This window comes from Chlamydotis macqueenii, chromosome 1 (assembly GCF_036417535.1).
Source record: "Chlamydotis macqueenii isolate bChlMac1 chromosome 1, bChlMac1.mat, whole genome shotgun sequence".
Lineage (NCBI taxonomy): Eukaryota > Metazoa > Chordata > Aves > Otidiformes > Otididae > Chlamydotis > Chlamydotis macqueenii.
The window spans coordinates 120,381,656-120,404,587 of record NC_141556.1 but is presented as its reverse complement, the minus strand read 5'-3'; the positions used below and the strand labels follow the sequence as shown (position 1 = coordinate 120,404,587).

Sequence of the window (22,932 nt, the reverse complement as noted above, 5' to 3'; positions counted from 1 at the left end):
ACTATATTTCAACCAGAAATAGCTAACATCTGGCTTACGTGGCATCTTCTCCCAACAGGAGGAGAAGCGGCACTGTGTGCTCCAGAAATTTTTGCCTTGCAAGCGACTCCTGCAATAGACCACCAAGTCCTGTAGAAGTAACCTCAGTATTTCCCAAGGTGAAACCCACATTTCCTACCTTCCTTTCCTGTGCTCAGCTGGTGAGGGCTGACATCCATGTGTTCATGCTGAGGGTTGCAGCTGTAATAACCCTCCAGATTTACACAAGTGTTTTTCTCGGGACAAGCGTTGAATTCAGCATAGGAACATTCATTGACATCTAAGAAAAAGAATACTGCTTGCACAGGTATTGATAGCAGTGTCAAGATTGATCTGCAATGTGTGTAGACCAGGCTATGGATACGATAAATTCAGTATAAATCTCCAGTAACTCTGCTGAAGTAATTCTGGATGTATATGGGTGCAATGAAATCAGAAAGTTGCCCTTCCCCGAAACTAGACCCGGTTCAGTTAAAACCCTATCACTTTTTACTCCAATTTTTTTGAATAAGAGGACAGTTAGTGGCAGCTCTTGCTTACATTTCCAGGGTGCCATCCAAACCTAAGAGACATCAGCAGCAGGGGGAAGGAGATCTACCCAGTGATTTCACTGAAAGTTGAACTGAGTTTTCAAAAGTAAACACAGAATAAGAAGTGATGACAACAGCGCTTATGGATGCATTTCAGGAGTGAAAATGTTCAGATTACTACACAATAATAAGTAGATTAAAATAATTTAAACTGAATATATTTAAATATTCAGCTATCATTTAACAAGTAGGTAATAATTTGCTATAGTAATTAACAAGCTATCAATACTCCTTGCAAGCTACTGTCAGTAACACATAAAAGCAGGGTGTACCTGCTTCCCAAGAAAATACTTCTTTTAAGAGCCTGTTTAATACAACTAAAGTTTGTGCTACAAATTTGAACACCTTTGTTTTTTCATATGAACATGGGTTATGCTATGAGGAGTAAATAAATGTAATTAAGGAAGCAAGGATATTCCCCAACACACTATTCACTCCAAAATAATTGTTAGCTCACTACACTCTCCACCTTATAAGGGATAGGCTAGGGCCATATTTGCAAAGTTTACAAGATGCACTACACTGTATTTTTGAAAGCAAATTGATAGTCATACAGATAAAAATCCAAATGAAGAGGGATTAAACCCCCTGAAAAAGCTTTCCCCTATGACAGGATTATTATAATTAACCTTGCACTTCTGTGTCGATCACTTCATACGCGCGCTTCACAATGTCCTTCAAGGAAGAAGAAACCTCCGTGAGCAGAGCTGGCTGGTGCAGGCCAATGAGAACCTGCGAGGTCACCGTCCCAGCGTATATTTCTGCACGATTACTCTGGATATGGTGCACAGAGGCATTCAAGGGCTGTAATGCACCAGTAATCTGGAAAACAGAGGAACAAACACTTCCGTATCCTGTTCCTTTATCAGCACAGCTGTACGCCAATAAGGCATAACCTATGCAATGATTATCATCATTGTCTGAGTGTAGAAAGCACCAATTCAGAAAACATAGCAAAGCGCCAGGTTTAGGTCTGTGTTTATGCAAGGTGAGCTCTTCTTATTATCACATTTTACAACAGAGTTACAGTATAGCGATGCCAAGCTTGTCAGACCTCCAGTGCTTAGGCAGGAGGACGCAACTCAGGAAGATATCAGAAAAGTCTCTTTGGCTTGTAATGCTTAAACACCAAAATCTCAATAGACAAAATAGACTTGAGACATGCTGTTACAGTGCATCTGTAATAAAGCTGTCCAACACTTCTTACTTTAAGCAACTAAAAAGACTGCTGGCAAAGGGAATAGAAAGAAAAAGAAGAAAAGCAATAGACTGAGCAAAAAGGTTGGGACTAAGAGCAACATAGAGACCCCAGGACTGACCAAGTCATCACAACTGCAAGTCAGGGATCGGAGAAGGGACAGGAATGGTGGTGGGCTCAGTACTAGGAGTCAGTGAAGCAGACAGGGCCTGGAAAACGTTTATATTTCCTATTTTTTGAGTGTTTGACTTTGCCAAATCTTGCTTTAAACCAAAATATGAAAGTCTTGGTAGATCACTGCTCTCTATTCCTTACTGTACAGTGACAGGACCAGGCTTTCTCACTTTTTTAGGATATGAGAAGGGTGAATTCAGGTAGGAGAAAGAAGCAAATTCATGCAACATTTCCATGCTACTGCTACATTCTGTTCTTCTGCCAATCAGCGCTAGCTGATGATGGGACAAGGGTTTCCTTTGCTACCAGTCTGCTCCCAGCTGGAAACTGGGGAGGAGCAAAAATAAAAATTAAGGGACATAGGGAACTGCCCTCTTGGGTACCTTTCAAAGACCACATCCAAGCCTGGTGTTCTCCATGGCATGGTGATACGTAGTAAGGAAATGCTTCGAGTTTATGGCCTGGAGGGTCTTTGTCCTAGTTCATCAATCCATTTCCTAAATACCACTTAGAGGACAAAGCGAGCTCCCTTGTCTAAGCCTTGTTTGTAGCCTGGTTCCTCCTGCAGACCCTCCTTTCAGGAAGTGTGCCTCACACCTCTGCTAGGGCTGTGTTTTTCTTGGTTGCCTCGGACTCTTCCTACCTGCTGTGTTGGGGATAGGGAGAGGCATGCCATGTTGCTGTTGCGTGGCCATGCATGCCTTGTTGCCCCTGCCACTGTTAACCCATGCACATGGCACAGCCTTACTCCTACATCAAAAGCAACACCCTGCTGTGTCTCCCAGTGTTGCTTCTTTGGCAAGAATGACAACAAAATGCCCTTGACTCAGACACAGTCCTCTGCCATAATCCTGAAGTTTCACAGCAAAACTTCTGGCGATGCTGAGTCCACCTGCCCTGTAGGTCCCAATGCCGTAGATCAATTTTGTCTCTTGAGAAGTTTAACTCAAAACTCCTTATGAGAAAACATCACGCTTTGCAGGTCTTGAAATCTGGAACCAGTCATAGATCCAAAACTGAACTAAGATAGACCTGGAGCAAGGTTATGCTTAAGCAGGAAAAAGAACCTATATTTGAGAATGTCTTTAAACTGCCCTTGCAAGAAACCTGAAAAATCTCCTAAAGAAGTTGATAAATCAATGTTACTTGAGCTCCTTGAGAATGAGTCTGACATTCACCAATTAGGGATAAATTAGGGCCCAAAAAAATTATCTGGTGGAACAGAGAGGGAGCAACTGGCTGACAAGATTAGGCCCAACACAGCGGACTACGAGATCCCTCCTGGGCTGGAGCAAGTGGTGGTTACTGACTAACAGAAACATGGATGCAATAAGCAACACACAGGAGTGTTTGTGTTTGTACATACCATGGAGTGCAAAAGGCGTGAATGATTCAGAAGGTGGGAATCCACTCTGATTAATTCATTAAAATCCATTTTCACAAGCACTGTCACGTTGTACCAGTATGTTCTTTCTGAAGCATACAAAATAAAAGAGCCAAGTCATCTCAGGTCTGATGCTATAGAAAGTGCCAGAGCTATAGGAAGGCTCTGAGAAACCTAAGCAAGCTTTAACTTTGCAAATATGAAGGGTCCACGTACAGGCATCAGCTACAGCCTCATTCGCCTTATGCTGCAGGCAACGGTGCCAGCAAAGGAGAAGCCACGCAAGGTTCGCTGGACCCATAGCACCCACAGTTCAGCACTCATGAGTGTAATACTGAAACTGAATATCCTGGAATTGATCCAAAGCAGATTCCCGTATTTGTTTCATGAAGAGCTATGGTAACAGTTTTCCAGCTCACTCCCACACTCAGAAGGAAAAATTAAGCATATTTCTATTAGAAGCAGTCTTGAATTTATCAGTAACATACCCTCTGGCACTGGATCCACACAGCCTGCTCCTTTGGATGAGTTGCAGCATTTTTTAAGCCCTGGACATTCAGTATCGAACGTGCAAGGATAATCAGATGTTTCCATATTCTCCATTGGACAAAGACCAGGTCTTGAGGCAAATACACTGGATCTATTGAGTGCTAAGTAAAAAAAAAACATTTCTGAGAACAAAAATATAGTCAGATGTTTCCATAAAATTGTGTTATTTAATTTACAGCAAACAGCTCCTCCTCATTTTAGAAGTGCGTCTGTTCCAAGGTTTTAATGGGGACAAAATAGCAGCCTAAAATACCATTATTTCATTTCAGGAGTGTAAATTTTCTCAGATTTTTCTCTTGTTCATTACATTTTTGTTACAGAAAATTTGAATTGATGATTTTCCGTTAATAATTACTGATGGATGGATGGATGGATGGATGGATGGATGGATGGATGAATAAATGACAGACAGATAGTTTCTAAATGTAGAGACATTGAAGCACTGCAGAACAGAAAATGTGCCTGGTGTCAGCTATGACTAATCCAAATAATACGTAATGATCAAAGGAAATAGGTAATGTCTAAGCTAGAAATTGAGAGTTTTTATTTAACCTTTTGTTATGACAAAGTTAACCTTTAGTTATAGTAATTGAAGACGTTACATGAGAGCGGAGACAAAATGCCACTCTTGGGTACAGTTAAGTGGGTTACACGGAGGGGAAGAAGCGCAGAACAGAGCCTGTGGTCTGCAGCCTGGCAGCACCCACTCCGTATCTGCCAGCCAGCCACCCCGGGAGGTCGCTAGCCCACACCGGACAGCCTTGCAGAGAGGGCAGCTCAGGCAGGAGCTTATTGCTTCCCAAGCCAAGGGCAGACAGCAGCCTCTTCTCCAGAGGAAAAAAGAAAATATCTCTAAGCTCTACAAGCAGTACTTTCACCCATGCTCTCAAACCTATCTCCAAGTAATACTCAGCTCTGGTATTTTCAATCAGCCTCAAAGATTTCTCTTCTGCATTCATTTTGCACCTACAGGTTTTTCGGTCCTACGGACTCTTGATCCATTACTGGGCAATTAAAGTCAGCCAGAAGAAAAATTAAAATTATTCTTGCAACAGAAATAGGTTGTAGTGCAGGAAAACCACATTCAATATAATAAAATTCATAGCAAATGAAAGGTCCATAGCAAACCATAAATCTATCATGAACCATCATTTCTGTGGGTTTACAATTTCTGCTATCCCAAGGCTCTGAATAATAGCAATAATAGTAAATCTGAGGTTTCTGAGAAGCAGAAAGAAATATTGAGTCTAAGACTTTTGGCCTCAGCAAAGTAACCTTCTTAAACAGGCAAATTATCTTGATTAATCAAGATCTAAACTAAATCTATGTAACTTGCTGCCATGTGCACATCCCAAGTTCCTCTCTCTGCCAGTCCACGGGGAACAGGAGGTTATGGCAAGCAGAAAGCCTCAGCTCCCTAACAGAGATAATTTTTAGTCTTCCAGATCCACAGCTGAATCTATAATCCAAGGATTGAGCCCAAAATATGGCATAAAAAACTCAACATGTATCATTTTCAGCCACTTCTGCAACTGCACATACAGCCATATTTGCATAAAGAAATAGACTACTAAGAGCAGTGGCTTTAAGACTATGGTCTGTGTCTTTTTAGGGGCCCACAGTATGCTTGTGAAAGGTCTCTGAAAGGTAATAAAGAAAAGCAAGCATAATTTAATGATGGGAGACCACACTTCCACTAAAAAACCTGTCAAAACCCACAAGCTGGAGAACAGGGAGGGCACTGAGCTGAGACCTCTGAGCCGCATGTAGGTGACTTGCATGTGTATTTTTAAAGATTTGCATGCAGAGTACATGGGACAGCACTTTTCCACACTGTTTTATATTGTGTTTGATACACTCTGTGTGTGTACTTTGTGTGCACACAGTCAATGAGCACATGCCCTAACAGGGCTGTGAGCATCTTTCAAGCAGAGTTGGTGTTAGATCCTCAAGAGCTCTGGGCAGCAAATTAGGAAACCCTACTCCTGATCCCAACCCCAATAAACAGCTGGCTGCCCTACAGGGAGTAGGATTAATGCAGCCTAGTGTGGGCCCCTTTGTGCCTGCAAACCAAGGGCCCTCGCCCTCCCTAGTTTTTCCCAGGACCAACACTGCCTCCAAAGTTAATTTTGAGTCATAGGCCTAGGTTTGCAGTGGGAGGATGAGGTAAGAAATAATAAAGCTTGGGCAATCTTACTCAAGTTACTTCCGTGTCCAGAAGGCCCCAGTAGTCCTATTCTGCTTCCCAGCACGGACCAGGAACCTCTGCTTCTGGCCCTAGGGCTGGCACTACAAGCCGATCCCCCAAAATGGGTCCTACTGCTAGAAAGCCTCTTCCTCCTTTCTAGTCTAAAGCCACAATAAGGTATGATATGGCCTCAGTTGCCCTTAGATGAGTCTCCCACACATTCCCAGTCCCATGCGATTGCTCCGTCCCAGCTAAGCAGCCTCTCGCACCGGGAGCTTGCACAGCCACGAGCACCAAGGGATTTCCCTGTAGGTCACCAGTGCTCCTGACTATTCAGACCAGGTGGATCTCTGTAAGCTCGACTCAAGTATGTAAATCCCTCCAGCTCTGAGATTCAGGTGCAGTTCAAGCAGGTTTGAGGTTCAAAACAGCTGGTTTCCACCTAGGTCTTTTTTTGGCCTGTAAAAGATTTAATGAGACCTACGCAATCTCAGAAAACACTACTGAAGCCTGGCTCAGTGCCACACTAGCCATTTATCTAAAATCAAAAGGTCATAATTTTCAGATCAGCGGAAACAGTAGTGGATTCACATCACATTTCTGCCTAATTGTACCAGATGAACTTGGAAAATTCAATTTCTGCTCTCCACTTCAGTCATCTTGGGGACAGTCACCTACCAGGCAGCACTGCCAGCTCTGGGGAGCAAGCCAGCCAACTCCTCTGTCAGCCAGATAAAGTATAGGCTTTTCTCCTCTGCTATTTGCACAGAAGCAGAAATGCAGCACCCAGTGCTTAGCAACGAAAGCTCAGTTACCAGCCTGCCCATGTGAGAGCCACCAGGTCTGCTGTGACTGCAGGATGGGGGGATCTCCCAGGAGACAGATGCTGAGGGACACCATTAGCTCAGCCATAACCCCCTTCCTCTCCTTCCTTCCACCTGGAGGGGCCAGCTTTCACTCAGAGGGTGCGGCAGAGCCAGGGACCAAAACCCTGCATTCGTCTCAGGCATCAGAAGGTGGAGACAAATCTATGATATTACAGAAAGAGTTCCTGGCAAAGCCTGTTACAAAGGCAGACTAGCACTTTTCATTATATGACCCTGTTTTCAGGGTCTTTGAGCATTGCTAGTCTTTACCTGCTCAGATAGATGTTTTCCATCCTGAATGCCTGTCCAGGGGTTAATTGGGATGGACGGCAGTGTTGGGATGTGCTGGTTCAGCATCTGACAAATATTTAACACCCTTCCCTATGAAAAGCCGTATCATTCACTAGTACATATTCAGGAGCCGTGGGGCAGGCACTGCAGGGCAGACAGAGACAACTGCTTCTAGGTGAGGTTCTCCCCTTCCCATCCTGGAGGGATGCTGCCACGCTGCCTGCATGCCGCTGGTGACACCAGTGTCCCATGGCTTTCCGGTGAGAGCCCAAGAAGAGGGGACAGGCATGCCACAGCTCCCTACTGCTCCTGTTAAATTCAACACACAAACCTCTCCAAGCAGGCTCTGAAAGGTCCCACCCCTCCTGAGGAGCTACCTGGGCACCTAAAATGAATGTTTTTTTACTTTATAGGTTTTTTTCTGAAACTTTTGGGAAGTTATGCATATAAAGCGTACTCTGATTAAAGCATGGTCTTAATATTGCAAATCAGATGCTCTCAAGTTAAGAAACTCCAGGATGAAAGTTGTCTAGGTCTTCTTATTTCAAGATATTTTTGTATATGCACACTTAAAAACCAGTCTACATTGCATGCTGATGCACTCCTTTTTCTCCCTGGCTGGAGATCAGGCAAGGTTAGATGGTAGATAAGGAAGCTCTCTGGTGTCATCTTATGCAGTAAGGCAGAAGGTGGGCTGCAAAACAGCCACCAGGAGAAGTAAACATACAAGCAGCTGGAGAATTGGACCCTGTCTTTGCCTGAAAGAAGTTCCTGCAAGATGCTGGGTAAGTTTTGTACAACAGACTCGTAACAACCTTTCAGAGCCACAGGTTTCACAGGAACCTGACATGCAGCCCTGGGACCTGCTTAGCAATAAGGGAACTGCTCACAGTCGCCATCAAGGACACAAGGCTCTGCGCTCCAAGCATGCAAGTTGTTAAAAACGGCACTAAGAGCTCCAAAAATCAAAATCAAAGTAAAAAATTAAAACTGCACCCTAGGTGTGTGAGAGTGGGCACACAAAATGGTTTGATCTCAGTCCCTCTGGAGCTCAGTTGCCCAGCTGTGGAAGGCAGAGAACCTCCCTCCCTTACCCCAGGCTTCATGAAGACAAATTCCTGTCTGTGAATTGCCCCAGGATTCACCTCAAGAGGTGACAAATAATTCTCTGTTCAGAGAGAGGCTCAGCAGAGCACTGCACCACGCAGCGAACACAGAGGCCAGGATGACGCACTGCTTGGGAGCCCCTTAGAGGATCTCCATCATCCCTGAGCAACCCAGGGAAGCCTGGTCCTGGGGCAAGGCAGCGCCAGATCAGGTAATTAAAAGAGTTTATTAATCTGCATCCATAGGCACAAAGAGAGGAAACAAAGATTGTTTTTATCTAATTCTACCTTTAGAATTAAATCCAGCACTTCCTAACTTCTAGATACTTAACTTTGAAATTTAATTTTTAAAAAGTTAAAGTAGTTTCTGTGTGTGTGTGTAATACTATCCTAACGGATTGACGGGCAACTAGTGAGAACTACTGGAGTAACTTGACTAATGACCTAGACGTTTTTTCCCAACGGTAAAGAAATAACAAAAGCAGGGCCTGCCATATCCCAGGCAATGGCAAATGTTTCCTTCTAGGAAGAAAAGGTGGGGAGTGGCCAGGAGCAGGTTGCTCCAGAAGGTCATGGAGACTTTTCCACCTCTAGCAGGATGGAGAGCATGCCAGCACGGATAATGTCAAGAAAATAACAGTAGTTCAACAGCATGCTATGCAGTAATTTCAGCAGTTCCAGTTTCTCTTCTCATCATTTATTTAAAGACTATGTCTAGACAGTGCATTACCATTCACAGAATTTATGACTAATGCCCTGAAAAGCAAAGATACTGGAATAATGTAAACACAGAAATCACCTAGAAGCCATACAAATCCTGTTATAGTTTAAAGTATTCCCAAATTAACTTTGACAGGAAAAAGAGTCAAGGTGACCACAGTATTTCATGGACAAACCTGCCCAGCATGCCCATCAACAATGTGGCAAGGGCAGAGCGGAAATTCTGCAGCTAAGCTTTACAAGAGATTTACAGATTTGTTAATGTTAGATGAAATAAGTTCATCAACAGCTCTCAAGCCTAAAATATCCCTAGAGATCCTTTTAAAAGGCACAGAATTATAGTGGGAAAAAATATTCAAAGTGTTACCAGGATGCTTTTTTTTTTTTTTTCCGCTCAAGAAGACGGTCTTGATTTTCACAGGTTCTGAAATACCTGACACAGCGGGTCCTTTGCCAGTCTGACAAGACTGCCTGGACACACCGTAACCTGCAGGTCAAATTTTGCCCTGGCTGACACTCCACAACAGGAACAGAGACAAAAAAAAAAAAAAATGGCAGGATACAATAAATTAAGAATGATGTGTATCTAATTATGCTTTCATTTCTCTTATCTAGCAAATCATTTTAAGAACAAGTAAAATACAATGACTACTTCTGTGTTCCCATCTTTCTGCTAAAAGCATTTTCCTGATGGACACAACATTCTCCTAGTAACTGTTGAGGAAACACCTGGCAAAAAATGTTTGGAGGTTGATTTTCCAATGCTCTGAAGCAACTTAAATGTAGGATGAACATATTGTTCTTGACAGATCCCATGACAAGACATATGTCTCACAACCTCTCATGTCATGTTATATGATCCAATGCAGGAGCAGGTTCGGGGACATTCCCATAGATCTGAGTCACCCAAGTCTTATGACTCAAAGCAAGGACCAGGGTTGCAACAGGACCTTTTCTTTTCAATCTTCTGTTACACTGTTGTTACTATGTAAATTTCCAGGACTATAATTTGAAAAGGGGAAACGGAGAAAATGCAAGGTCATATGGAAAATAAGAGAAAAAAATATATCCTGTAGAACTTTTCTGCATGCTGGAACTGTCCAATGCTGGCCTAGATAATCCAAGATGCCTGTTCAGATTAAAAGCACGTGGCTTTATCCATTAAAAAAAAAAAAGCTCCTTTTTCCCAAGGAATTTCTTCCGTCTACATCTCAGGTTCTGCTAAAATTGGGAATTTCTTGTTCACACCTGGTAGTCTTGATGTGCAAAGGGGAAAAATCTTCCATCTTGAGTCAAAGATGATTAAGTGTCCCTGAGTAGAGTCTTGTTAAAACTCAGAAGTTAAATCAGATCCACCAAAAAGTTCACCAGTTTCCAGACCTCCAACACAGCCCTAGGTAACCAATGAAGCCCTAACAAAATGGGTTCTAATGTAGTTTTGATTGGAAAGCAGTTGGAACCAAAGTACCCCGAGGCCACAGGTTGTTTTAAATTAACACTAAAATTGGGTTTAAAAAACTGATCCTGCTCCAGATCAAAGGCGATATTATCCTAAGTGCATCTTGAATTACTTTTGAGAAGAAAGCTCCTACTGTAAATGCAAGCATGCTCAGAGCAGACACAGCACCAGGCAAGGCTATGTGAGTTAGCCTTGGCCACCAATATTGGCCTGAACTGGGACAAGTAATGAGCCCTTGTAAGAGGAGTAAGCAGGTGCCTTCTTCATGCTTACCTGGAACTGCAGTGAATTTGTGACCAGGAGTGGGAAAGAGCAAAAATCAGGAGTACTAGTCTTTCACATCTACTCCTTGCTGTGTTGGACCAAGTTTACTGTAGATTTTTGCGGACTCACTGATTTCAGTGAACGGGAACACATCCCCCAGAACTGACTTAAGCCTTTACGTGTTGCAGTTTAAGTGAATCCTCTTCCATCAGAAGCATTTATTTCAACTATTAATCTGACTAAAACTTACCTAAACAGCAGTAGAGTCCAACTTGTTCATATCCTTCACAGCAATCTGTAAGAGCGATGGTTTCAGGGACTTCAACAGTATGATACTGCGTTTTATAGTACGTCCGGGGACACACCATCCACGGTATCCATCCTCCACAGGAAATGCTTTTCTCATAGGACTTTTGGTAGGCAACCATTTTAAATACATTTTTGGTCAGGCTAGAGTTGCACAGATGGTACCCCAGCAAAGAGAGGCCTTTTTCTAGAGAGGAAAAAAAAAAACAGGAAGGAAAGGGATTAGCACTAACATGTCACCCCAGAGCACAAGTTCCCTGCAGTATCTAGTTAAAAATACTGTTGTGAGAAAGCAGTGACAGAACCAACACAGATGAATGATTTCCAGGAAGGTTGATGTGAGGAAGATCGTCACTTCAGAAAATGGACAGAGGAAAGAATGAATAGTGACTGCTTGTCATAGGCATCACTTCAGTCATGAAAGGATGCAGACAGGCAGGAAATTCAAAGCACTTTCAGCGCCTTCAGGTGTAAAGCAGAAAAAGGGCAGTTTAACTCAAGTAAATATAAAGGAAATTAATGTACATTAATAGGAATTAACAGTAGAGCAGAACAGGCACTTCCAGGGCAGAGTCATCCAGTACTTTAGATGTCCACTCCAGGCTCATGGTGCCAAAGTGCTCATCTTTCTCTGCTGACTACAATGGGAATGAAGGGCAAAGAACTCATGGGCAGATGAGTCACAGTAGATGTCTGGAATAAGACAACCCTCAGACATTGCCCTAGGCTAAAACTGAGTACTTATACATCACTGAGAAGGACTTTCAAGTATCTGACACAAAAGGTATTCCTGGAGCTCCTATGTTGCCTATCTGCATTTGTAGCAGACCATATTAGATCAGGCCCTTTGAGAGCTGCTGTGGTTCATTGACTTCAGTATAAATGAAGTCAGTGATAAGTTCATTAACTACATAATTTCGTGCAGGTCTGGGAATGGGACTCAGTTTCAGGAGTTCTGAAACAAATCATAATGAGGAGTGAACTTGTTATGTGCTTTACTTAAAACTGAAATACTGGTGCAGGAGCAGAAAAAAAAAAAACAAACAGCACAAAGAAACCTAAACAACAACAACAGCAACAAAACCAGATGGAGGTTAAGAATTAGCAGCAAGCAACCTGCAATCATGTCACAGACATCAGGCATTCTCCTAATGAGGTGTTATAGAAGCCAGAGGGGTTGAGGCACCCTGTGTCCCATTTGGGAAATACATAGGATAGAATTAAAATGCCTATATCACCCTTTAGATAAAGCAAAAGAAACTTTAATAAGGATAAATATGAATTAGCTGCAGAGATTCAAGTATGGTAGGACTGTCATTTCTGAGAGCTCTCAGGGGACCAGTGCTAGTCACCAGACAGACTGAAGCTAACACAGTATATACAACAGACATACGATTAAAATATTTACAGCTTATCTTATTTCATAGACTCATAGAATGCTTAGGGTTGGAAGGAACCTTTAAAGGTTATCTAGTCCAACCCCCCTGCAAGGAGCAGGGACATCTTCAACTGGATCAGGTTGCTCAGAGCCCCGTCCAACCTGGCCTTGAATGTTTCGAGGGATGGGGCATCCGCCACCTCTCCAGGCAACCTGTGCCAATGTTTCACCACCCTCATCGTAAAAAATTTCTTCCTTATATCCAGTCTGAATCTACCTCCCTCTATTTTAAAACCATTACCCCTCCTCCTATCACAACAGGTCCTGCTAAAAAGTCTGTCCCCATCTTTCTTATAAGCCCCCTTGAGGTACTGGAAGGCCACAATTAGGTCTCCCTGGAGCCTTCTCTTCTCCAGGCTGAACAGCCCCAACTATCTCAGCCTGTCTTCATAGGAGAGGTACAACTTACCTCCTGCCTGAAAAGATGAAACAAGTAAAAAAAATTCAAGAAAAAACAAATTGTCAAGTTCTTAGGAATCATGTTTAGATTTCCAGTTGAACAAAAGACATATGTGCAATTTGAAGAAGATCAGTAAAAGAGCTTTGAATAGGATGATCCATTTGTCCAGAAGAAAGCACGGGATAGATACCATAGGCCATAATACATCCCTCAAGCTGGCTCAAACAAGTCACCCCGAAGGTCTTCCACCAGCCCTAATCCTAGTCATTGCTTGAACAAGAACAGCCTGAAAGATGTCCCCAGCCTTAGATGTTCAAAGAGCCATGAAGAAAAAATTTATTTGCTTGGTGCAATTCCCAGAGGCACAAACACCGCCCTGTGGACAAGGGCACTTTGGAAGAGCAGAAGGACAGGGAGCTGGGACTGACCATGGACCACCCCCAGCAGAAATAACTCACCTCTGATCAGACCCAGGGAGAGCATCGGGCCCCTGGGAGACCAGCCCTGCTCTGCCTAACCCATGTGAGCCTTCATCGTGCAGCAAAAGGCAGTTTGATGCCAGGGGCACGCTACAGAGAGCATGTGTGAGAGCAAGAGACCTCCCAGCAGGCTCCAGGGAGCCCTGTGCTGCTGCTTGGAGCAAGTCAGCAGGAAAATATGGAGAATAAGGGCATATCTGGAAATTCCGCTCCCTGCTTCTTCCTCCTTCTCAGCCTCAAGCAGGGCACTTCTGGGTCTGGTCCCTGAAGCTAGCTCCAGAGCCAGCAGCTGAAAGACCTCTTTCCTGGTTAAATTTGGGACAGGGGAAAAGAGAACAAATATGGGTTCTGAAGCAGAAATCAGAGATCAAGGGCTGGTTTTTATCCAGTGCACTTGATCAATTACCACTTCACATAAAGCACCAAGTGCCTTACAAGAAACAGGTAGCTGTCCTTGCATTTTGTAAACCATTCCCTTGCCATGCATTAGGCAATATCGAGAATACCTGCCCAGCAAATGCTTCTAGACACATAGGCATGAAAAAAAAAAACCAAAAAAAAACCAAAAAAAAACCCCCTTGTTTCAGCGCTTTTTTTTTTCCCCGCCTTTCATTCTTTTGGGACCTGAATGGCTAAATACCCTGAGTGGGATGGAAAGAGTACCTAAATCATTTCAGACCTATCCTTTATCTGGAGAAAGTGCACAAACATCTGTTGGTGATCAGGGAAGGCAGGAGCAGCAGGACAACTTCTTCCCTATGGAAACAAGAAAAACAATCTCGCACAAACGATACTGTTAGAGTATAAAACGATATTAGAGGGGGTAGGGTAGCTAAGGAAGAAAAGTTCAGCCGGGTTCCTCATCACTATGATCCCTCCATTCCTCCAGAGCTCATGTACTAGCATGACCAGAGCAAAGCAGGCACTGGAAGAGAACAACTGAGTAAGGAGAGCACTGAAGGTTCGTGTTGTCCGTGCAGAGCTGCAGCTGTACCGAGGACGTAGCACCAGAAAGCTAAAAATTCCAGAGTCAGCTGAGCTGGCTTAGGCTCTGCAGCAATGTGCAACATAAATACAGGTATGAAACTGAGAATAAAATGGTATAGAATTAGACACAGCTTATAATTAGAAGCTGCAGCTGTCCAGGAAGATATGAAATCATATTTCATACTTAAATATTGATAGTAGGTATAGAATGAGACTGCCAAAGCCAAAAAAAAAAAAGGTCTGAGATATGGCTACGGTGGTACAAAAAGATACCCTCACTGGAAGAGGCTAGCCTGAAGGTGACAGCTGACAGGGAAAGGTGCAGCACTACCAACCTTACCATCATCCATCACTTCCATCCAGTTTGAAACAAGCTTTCACACTCACGGAGTTCAATTATTTGCCGACAGCAGTTTCCTGCTGAGCAATGTGGCTTAGATCAATTTGGGCTCTTTAGCAAATTGGCTTTCTGCTCTCATTACCCCCATCTATGAGATTATGGCACTATCAAATGGAATTAAAATGCCCTGGCAGTTGTTTCCAGCAACACAGAGCTGAAGTCGATCGCAAAGCAGGAGAAGGTAGTCACCTGACATTAGCAGGGCTACATTACACCCATCATCTCTGGACTTCAGGTTTTTATCTTAGCAACCACCAACTTTCAGCACTGTGAAGTATAAATTTTATTATGTTAAGAAAGAGCAGAAACAATTAAAGCAAATACTTTATTAATAGAAATAAATACTGAGAGGAAAGGCTGAAAGAAAAGTCTGCGTTAGGAGCAGGCTGCTTAGAATTCAAACTCAAACCCAGATCGGATCTGAGAGCATGATCAAAAAATGAGCAATAAAAAATGCTTGATAGCATTTATGCCACAGTCTTAGCTGCAATTCTGGAAACTCCAGTGCCAGAAACACCAGCACGAGCTGGAATCTGAAAAATCTTTTCTTGCCGGAGAACAGCAAGAGCCAAAACCAAGCCTCTTTCTTGTCCTGACGTAGCCTTAAAAGTAATCTGCTGGAACAGGTTCACAGAGGGCAGATGCAAACTCAGCTTTAAAATGCGAAGGCTCCAAAACATGAATAAAAATGGATTAAGGGGTCAATTTTTGCTAGATATTCCAAATGTTTTTTAGAGTCAACATCATTGACTTTAAATGGCATCAGAATGGGGATTCTGCCGATCCCCAATCTGTAGCAGCCTCTTTTTTAAATGCTACTTTGACAGAATAACAGGAAAGCCTGCAAGGCTTTAAAAAATATGGTTTGCATTTTAACTGAGACTTGCAAAACCACTTAAGTAAAAAAAATGCAAAAAAAAAAAAAGCAGCCAAAAATCACCATCTTTCCTCATCTAAATAAATCAAACCAGAAATTAAGTACAAATTAGGATTTAATTTAGCAGTTACAACCTAGCAATTGGATTAGGGTTTTCCAAATTACAGCCCATACCATAGATGAAAGTTAAGCTTGTCTTCTATAGCTTCATTTTATGCATCTCCAGCAATTTGCCAGGTACATTACTACATAATTTCCTCCAAAAGTTTATTTTAAATACAGTTTTTATTAAAATTTGCACGTTGCTGAACACAAAGCAGGAATTCTACTCATTCATTTCTGGTACAAAGGAAATGGCAAGGCTTTTTCCTGGGGATGAAGAGTTAGGGACAAAGGTTGTATTTTTGCGTGGTTAGATTTTCTTTGTTTAATTACCATTAGAGGATTCTTAAATGGTCACTGAGACATTGCCAGCTCCCCGGGAGTGGCCACCTTGTCCAGTGTATTTCGAACAAAGAGATATCCCACATCCAAACTAAGCTGTCCTACATACAGCTGTGGTCCTCGGACCAGGCTGGCAGCACCCACCTGTAATTTCATTTCCCCTTCCCTGCCGTGCGGCTGCCCAGAGGATGAGAACAGAAATAAGAGTGATCCCAGCCATTGTCCTGGATAAGATCTTCTTATCACTTCGTTTCCAGGGTGGTAGAGCTCGACCGTCCTTACGTGCAGGCCTTTGGATTAGGGGAAAAGGTGCTCTGGTTTTTACATTTTGCAGGTGGGTGATAACTACTGGCAACAGAAACAAAGAGGCTCCGGTGGGAATTTTGCCGGTTCTCTCTCCTTCACGCTCTCCCCGGGGAACCTGCCTCTTCCGTCTGCTCAGCTTGGCTCCCCCCGCCACCACCTGACTTTGAGAAAAAGGCATTTCCAAATTGCTGCTTTAGTCCATGTTTACCCTTCTGAGCTCTTGCTCCCCCTGACACCTTGAACAACTAAGAGCTAGGAGCCAGATTTACATACCTCAAACGTCAAGTACGTGTATCTTTAATTTCATTTCTGTCCACAGATCAGGTGATACTATTTTGTAAGTCTTTAATTCTGTACCTTGACAACAAAGTAGGAGGAAAAGGAAATGTCTGTGTCAATGTTGTTTTCCTCAATTTAAGCTGTTTCTCTAGCTGCTTTCATTGTGCTCCTCATTTCTTTGCAATTTCAGCATCACAAAAAACAGAGCAATGCTGGGCAAACAAGAACCCAAGGCAGGGCATGAGTCAGGAAATCTGAGAAACCAAAATCTTTCTTTTCATCGTGTAAATCGTGAAGGCATGTTCCGAAGATAGATGCGCCTGCAACATTACAACGCAGGAAAGTAACTTCTGTGCAATATCACTTGGCTCATGCAAGGAAAGGAGTAAACACAATATGATATTTTATGAGGAGCTGACACTAAAGTATGCAAAATCACAGGTACAGTTCTTGGAGCTGAGGCAATATGTTCAGACCAGCACTTAAATATATACTGCAGTGTTGTAGATGACTTCATGTGGATGAAAGAGTCAGAGGTAAGGGAGCTGGAACCACAGTTTCTCATTTGTGTATGTTCAGAATATCAGCAATATCGCTTCTGTAAAACACTGTCGGGCAGTCACCATGTCAGCTCTCACAAGGTAGGAGAGCTGGGGCCCCAGAGAACATGCGGGTCCAACAAAGGAGTTGCTGGATGGTTCAGACCCTCTGGCAGAGGGCAGAGCCAGAGCTCCATGCAGTGTCAAGACACATGTGAGCTATTTTTCTGGCTTAGAAAATAAAATATCAAGCTTATCAGGGAAAAAAAAAAAAGACAACAGAAAAAAAATTAAAATTAAGGCTTGTCCAGACTTCAGTTGAAAAATGTTTTTGCAGAAAATGGGAAAATGGGTAGAGGAGAACATTTCAACAACAACAAGAAAATTATTTTGGTTTGGAAATATTTCTGCTATGTCTAAGGAGAATGTGTACCTTAGCACCTCTTCTCCTGCACGCACCTGGATGCCTAGTCAGGCTGTATCCCCACAGGGGCACTGTTCACATCTCCTGTCAGCACAGGGAGGCAACACAGAAACCCTGGCTGTAGGCTGTAGAGAGGATGCTGTCTGACTTTAAAACCTCACTAATAAATAAATAGATAGATAGACAGATAGATAGATAAGTAAATAAAAGAGGACTTGAGTCAGTGAAATTCAATTTGCAAATAGAAATATTTCTCTTAGTGATTTTTTTTTCTTTTTCAACAATCTAAATTTTCTGGAAAAAATATCTTCCCAAAAAGGATCTTTAGCCCCTAGAAATTACTTGGCACCTTCCGTAAGAAGTGCATGTCCTGGCCAAATTCAAATCTAGGTAATGCCAGACCGGCATCTGAACTGGATTGCATCTGGGGTCTTCCACTTACAACCCTACATTGCTGGATAGGGTTGCCATATGTCTTAAACAGCTGCGGCTTTCCAGAGTTAGCTATAAAACAAATGTCATCATGTTCACCGCTGAGGACTTCTATGACTGAAGTATGATCCTCCAAATTGCAGTAAAGGACTAACAACCTCATTCCAAAAGACTTAAGTCTCATCTTCAGGACTATTAAAAAACATGGATAAAACTTTGCATGTTTACAGCTCGGTCTTATGGCTGGCAGCTGTGGCAGGCTTATGCTCAGGGTGAGGCAAATAACAGTGGGTCGCAACCTTATTGCAGCAGTGAATGAAAAGGTTCCTAAATATAGACTATGCAGAATTTCCTTTTCAAACAAAACTGTAAGTAAAATCAAAGGGTGTTTAATCTAAACGAGAAACGGATACAGAAGTCATGTGTATTTCAAGATTTTCCTGGTAATTTGTAAATTCTTTGAGCTGCTGATGCATATCTGCATTATTTCTTCAGTTACAATCATTTAGGCACACAGCAACTTACTTTTTAGCAACACAGATACCGGAAGAGACCACTCGGGCAATTAAGCATGCATCCTATGTCCTGTACAACCATTTTCACATCTTCCAGTTGCACTGCGTTAACTGCAGTAAGTTTAAGATGATGCCCTGCATCCCGGGCAATAGCATGTGCTCTTCATATTACTGCAGTTGCTGTAATGAGTTGCACTTACTCAGCACCAGTCAATACAGAGTCTCCTGCAGGGAAATTAGACAGATTCATCAATCATCGTGGAAAACTGTCCACCTCTACATGCATGGCTGATTACATATAATTATATTTTTAGTAACCACTGGTGTATTTCATAGACAAGTTTTTGGTCTTTTAATCCCTATGCCTTTCAACTAGGCGTTATCTTAGGGCCCCAGTAGAAAATTTGCTCACTCTTGCTTTGGTGGTGCGAAAGGTCAATGGAGAGAGGAACGAAGAAGAAGATGTTTAGCGGAATAAAAGCCCGTGTGGCCGTGTGGTGCTGGTAGCGAGCTAGACTCCAGTTTGGAGGGAGCTCATCAAAGTCCTCCTGGCCCAGTCATCCAGAGCTGATCAGTTCTCCTGGCTTTGTTGTTTGTATTTTCTTCAACTCCATTTGTAATGTCTGAATTGATCTAAAGTATGCAATTTATACAAGGAAGGGCTGTGCCAATGAAAGCCATGTCAAAATCCATTCACGGATAATTTTACAGGATCAAGAAGCAGATTTTTAGAGGTGGGATTTGACTCTCCTATACTGTATTATCAGTATTTGTGGCCGACAGCAGGCTTCCTCATCATATTTTTAGGCATTTATTTCTTTAGACAGATTAACTTTTGATTTAATTACTCACTTAGACGATCCTGATCTCCTTTAGTCTAGGACTTTGACACAGAAAGGCCAGTTGCTGGAACACTTCTTTTTGCTTTGCATTATTTTGTTTATGAAATAATTACTATTTCAGATGCCCAAAATGGTAATGACATTTCAGGACAGACTGGTCTGCATGCAGGAAAACAAGACTATGCATTTGGGCTCCACAGGAATCTAACAAAAGCTGTTCTGTGCTCCAGAAGCCGGCAGTCTTCCCGTAGATGTAAAGGACCTAATGCTTGAGACTCATTAAATCATTTAACCTGGCCTCTCAAAATCAGCTGTCAGTAAGTTTCTCCCAGATACTTCTTCCAGACTCCCATCATTTCAGCTTGATGATAGCCTGTCAGCCTGAGAAAGCCCAGACTATGGCCACACCAGACTGTGGGAATGGATGAAGGTTCCACCAGTCCTGAGGATCTCACAGTGGAAATAAACAGATCCAGGTCAGCAATGCGCAGGTGAAATCATGCTGCTTAGCTGCCAATGAAGGTGATAAGATGTTCAAACGGATCTGATTTCTGCCCCATGATTGCATTCCCTGGTGCCTATGACTCCTATGTGAATTTTGTCTCATTGTCAGGGTAGTCTTAAAAACTGCCGTTGGTATGACATTTTAGATGCTTGGTAAGGGTTGAGCTCAAATCCCAGTCTTTCTCTTAGTGGGGCATCACTAAGGTTTCTTTCCTCTTCTCCACTCCTGATCTCTGCAAAGCCTGCAGGAACTTAATTGCCTCTGAGCCTGCAGCTAATCTGTCAAAACTGGCTTAAATTGGGCAGCAAAGCCACAAGGTGCTAGAAGAGAGGAACAGGCTGACTTAGCCAGAAGTAACTTTTTTTGCAGATAAAGACAAAACAAAATAAATCGCTCCTTCCATCAGGATGCAAACTTATTCCAGCTTCTGAAAATCAACACGTATAACGGACACCTTAATGTCTACTCCCTACAGAGGACTGAAGGTCTCAGAAACTTTAACTACTCAGCTCTGACTTAAAACGCTAGTCTGTGATTTCAGGGACTTGAATTCCCTGTCCTTGCCACAGACCTCCTGTGCAGCCAGGAGCAAGTCACACAAGTCAAATTTGCCACTGCAATGAAGTCATGGGATGGGGACGGGGTACTTCAGACCTTGTGAAAGCCATGGCTACCATGCTACAAATATGCTTTTGCTTATGTTACCTGATAAAAAAAAAAGTAGAATAAAAAAAAGCACTGTTTTCCCAGCATATGCTAGGCATGTGTTAGGATGGACAACAGCTAAACTGGCAATTTTTTGAAGGGGTCCTTGTTTCTCTGAGCTTCAGATGCATATCCAGAAAGTAGAATAGTAACACTTGCATATTTCGCTGATGTGTTTCAGAGAAAAACACATTAAAGAGGAAGGGCTGTGCACAAATGACAGTAAAAAACCATTCACTTAAAGCCCTAAGAGTTAATTAGCTCAACCGTGCAGGCAGAACAGTCCCTGACTGTATTCAGTGATTTGTTCTGTCTCACCAACAAACCGTTCCTCAGGAAAATCTTTGGGTTTTGTTTTTTTTTCCCTGAACACGCACAAACTGTTTTAAAGTGACTCATGAGGAAAAAGTTCTTATTGGTAAGAGGAGGAAAAAATATGAGTCAGGCGGAGGTCATGCTGAACCTCTGCCTGGCCTTGCTCCTCTGACTGAGCGCCAGTTGTGCAATCTCACCACAGAGAAGCTCTTGTTTGCTCCAGTGCTTTGATGGCATGGTCCCGTTCCCAAGGCTGAGTTTGGTACCAGATGAGACTGTTGATCACACCTCGTATGTGATTTAGAAGTGCTGCAGGGAATTAAGTCCCGTCTAAGACATTTCATAGTGTACTTCTTGTTCATAACTCTGAAAAACAGGCATTTTTGAAAGAAAGCAGCCTGGGCAGCAGGTATTGCCCTTTGCCGTGAAGGCTTACTTGAAAGAAAAGTCAGAGGGTCTCTTTCTCAGCATCCCCCCATGGGCTACAAGGGCCAAGTCCACCTGAAGGTCCCATTCAGCAAAGAGCATCATGCCTGGCCTGTATCAGCACCTGGTGATGGGACCGGAGCACCTTCTCACTCTGACTCGCTGGCAGGACCATCAGCTCCCAGGACTGCACATGCAACTAGCAATGACTCCATCTCTTGCACACACATGCAAAACCTGCCTCTATTAAGCAGATTTGAAGCACAAAATAAACCAACCAAAATCTAAAATCTGCTTTTCGCTGTTAGTCAACACAAGATTTGATCCTTACTTACAGCTGAGAAATACAGAGATACACACACAGATCCAAGTACATGGTTCCAACTAGAGATCTTTCTAAATTGTTGCAGAAGCTAATCTATAGTCCAAAATCAGAAAACGTTTCACAATTTGTGTAAGATCTTTTATTGATGCATTAGATTTAAATGTTTATAGGAAACTTCTTACTTTGAAGGACCTAAAGGAGAATTGTCTCCATGTGCTCCTGAGCCCACTCAATTAAAAGCAGACAAGTTCATGAAGGAAGAGGAGCCTTTCAAAACAGAAACACTGAACTAAGGGAACCTGCTACACCAACAAGGCAAGCGATGGCAGCCTGCTTCTGCTGTGTGAGTACCAAGTAAGGACTTGTAGATGTCTGAAAAGGAGATGTCTGAAAAAAACCCAGCACATTTTAATCTGGTTAGAAGGTACAAACACTTGAATAGATTTGTTTAGAAGAAGGAATGCAAGTTGTTATGGGGAGATGTATTGTTTCTTGTTTTCTCCCTGTTAATACCTATAATTGTGATCAATGCAGACAAGCACTGGATCACTAAGTACACAGGAGGCAGGGAGCTTTTTAAGTGCGAAAAAAACCACCAAATGCCTAAAACACCAAATTATTAAAACCAGTATGGAGTGGAAGTTTAGGCTAAAGTGAAGTTTGGGCTGCAAGAAAAAGCACGAGAGTTTTAATCTTTCTGCCAAAACGTAATGGCCAGACAAGTTATGAACCCAGATCTGTGTCTCTGAGGGAATCTGAACAAACATAAAATTCACCAGTAGTTTCAGAGATCTTACTGTACATAGTGAAGAAATGCTTTTCTCTTTTATTCTCTTCTTTTTTTTAAAGAACATCCTGGCCTGCTGTCAAGTGTAACTGTTGTTTTGAAACTATTTCTGTTTCAAGATTGATAATAAATCATTAGTGTGATTAAAATCAAAGGATCATACCCTTTCCCCAAATAAAAATTACAAACTACTTGTAAGAACTCCTGCACCAGGTGTCTGTCAGAACCAGGCCAAGCCTGAACAAATAGTCAGACTTGCCCAGAAGGCACTAGAGAGCTCAACCACCCTCTGAATTACTCAGTAGGAGGCTATTAGCATCCTGCTTTGACTCTGCATTTTGACACGTATACATTCGCCATGACTTCGCCCACC

The 22,932-nt window shown here is 42.7% G+C and overlaps 1 protein-coding gene across 1 annotated transcript in view; it reads right to left on the bottom strand.

Annotated features, from left to right (window-relative positions):
• LOC104476431 (uromodulin-like 1) overlaps nucleotides 1-11,211 on the bottom strand; it is a 45,603-nt gene extending 34,392 nt beyond the window's left edge. Inside the window, exons 1-5 of the mRNA XM_086739976.1 lie at nucleotides 11,079-11,211; nucleotides 3,874-4,035; nucleotides 3,368-3,474; nucleotides 1,259-1,451; nucleotides 179-319 (exon numbers count right to left, since the gene is read on the bottom strand). Coding sequence (XP_086596102.1) covers nucleotides 179-319; nucleotides 1,259-1,451; nucleotides 3,368-3,474; nucleotides 3,874-4,035; nucleotides 11,079-11,196 — 721 coding nt within the window. The 5' untranslated portion in view covers nucleotides 11,197-11,211. The remainder of the gene's footprint in view (nucleotides 1-178; nucleotides 320-1,258; nucleotides 1,452-3,367; nucleotides 3,475-3,873; nucleotides 4,036-11,078) is intronic.
• Between the last annotated feature and the right edge of the window lie 11,721 nt (nucleotides 11,212-22,932).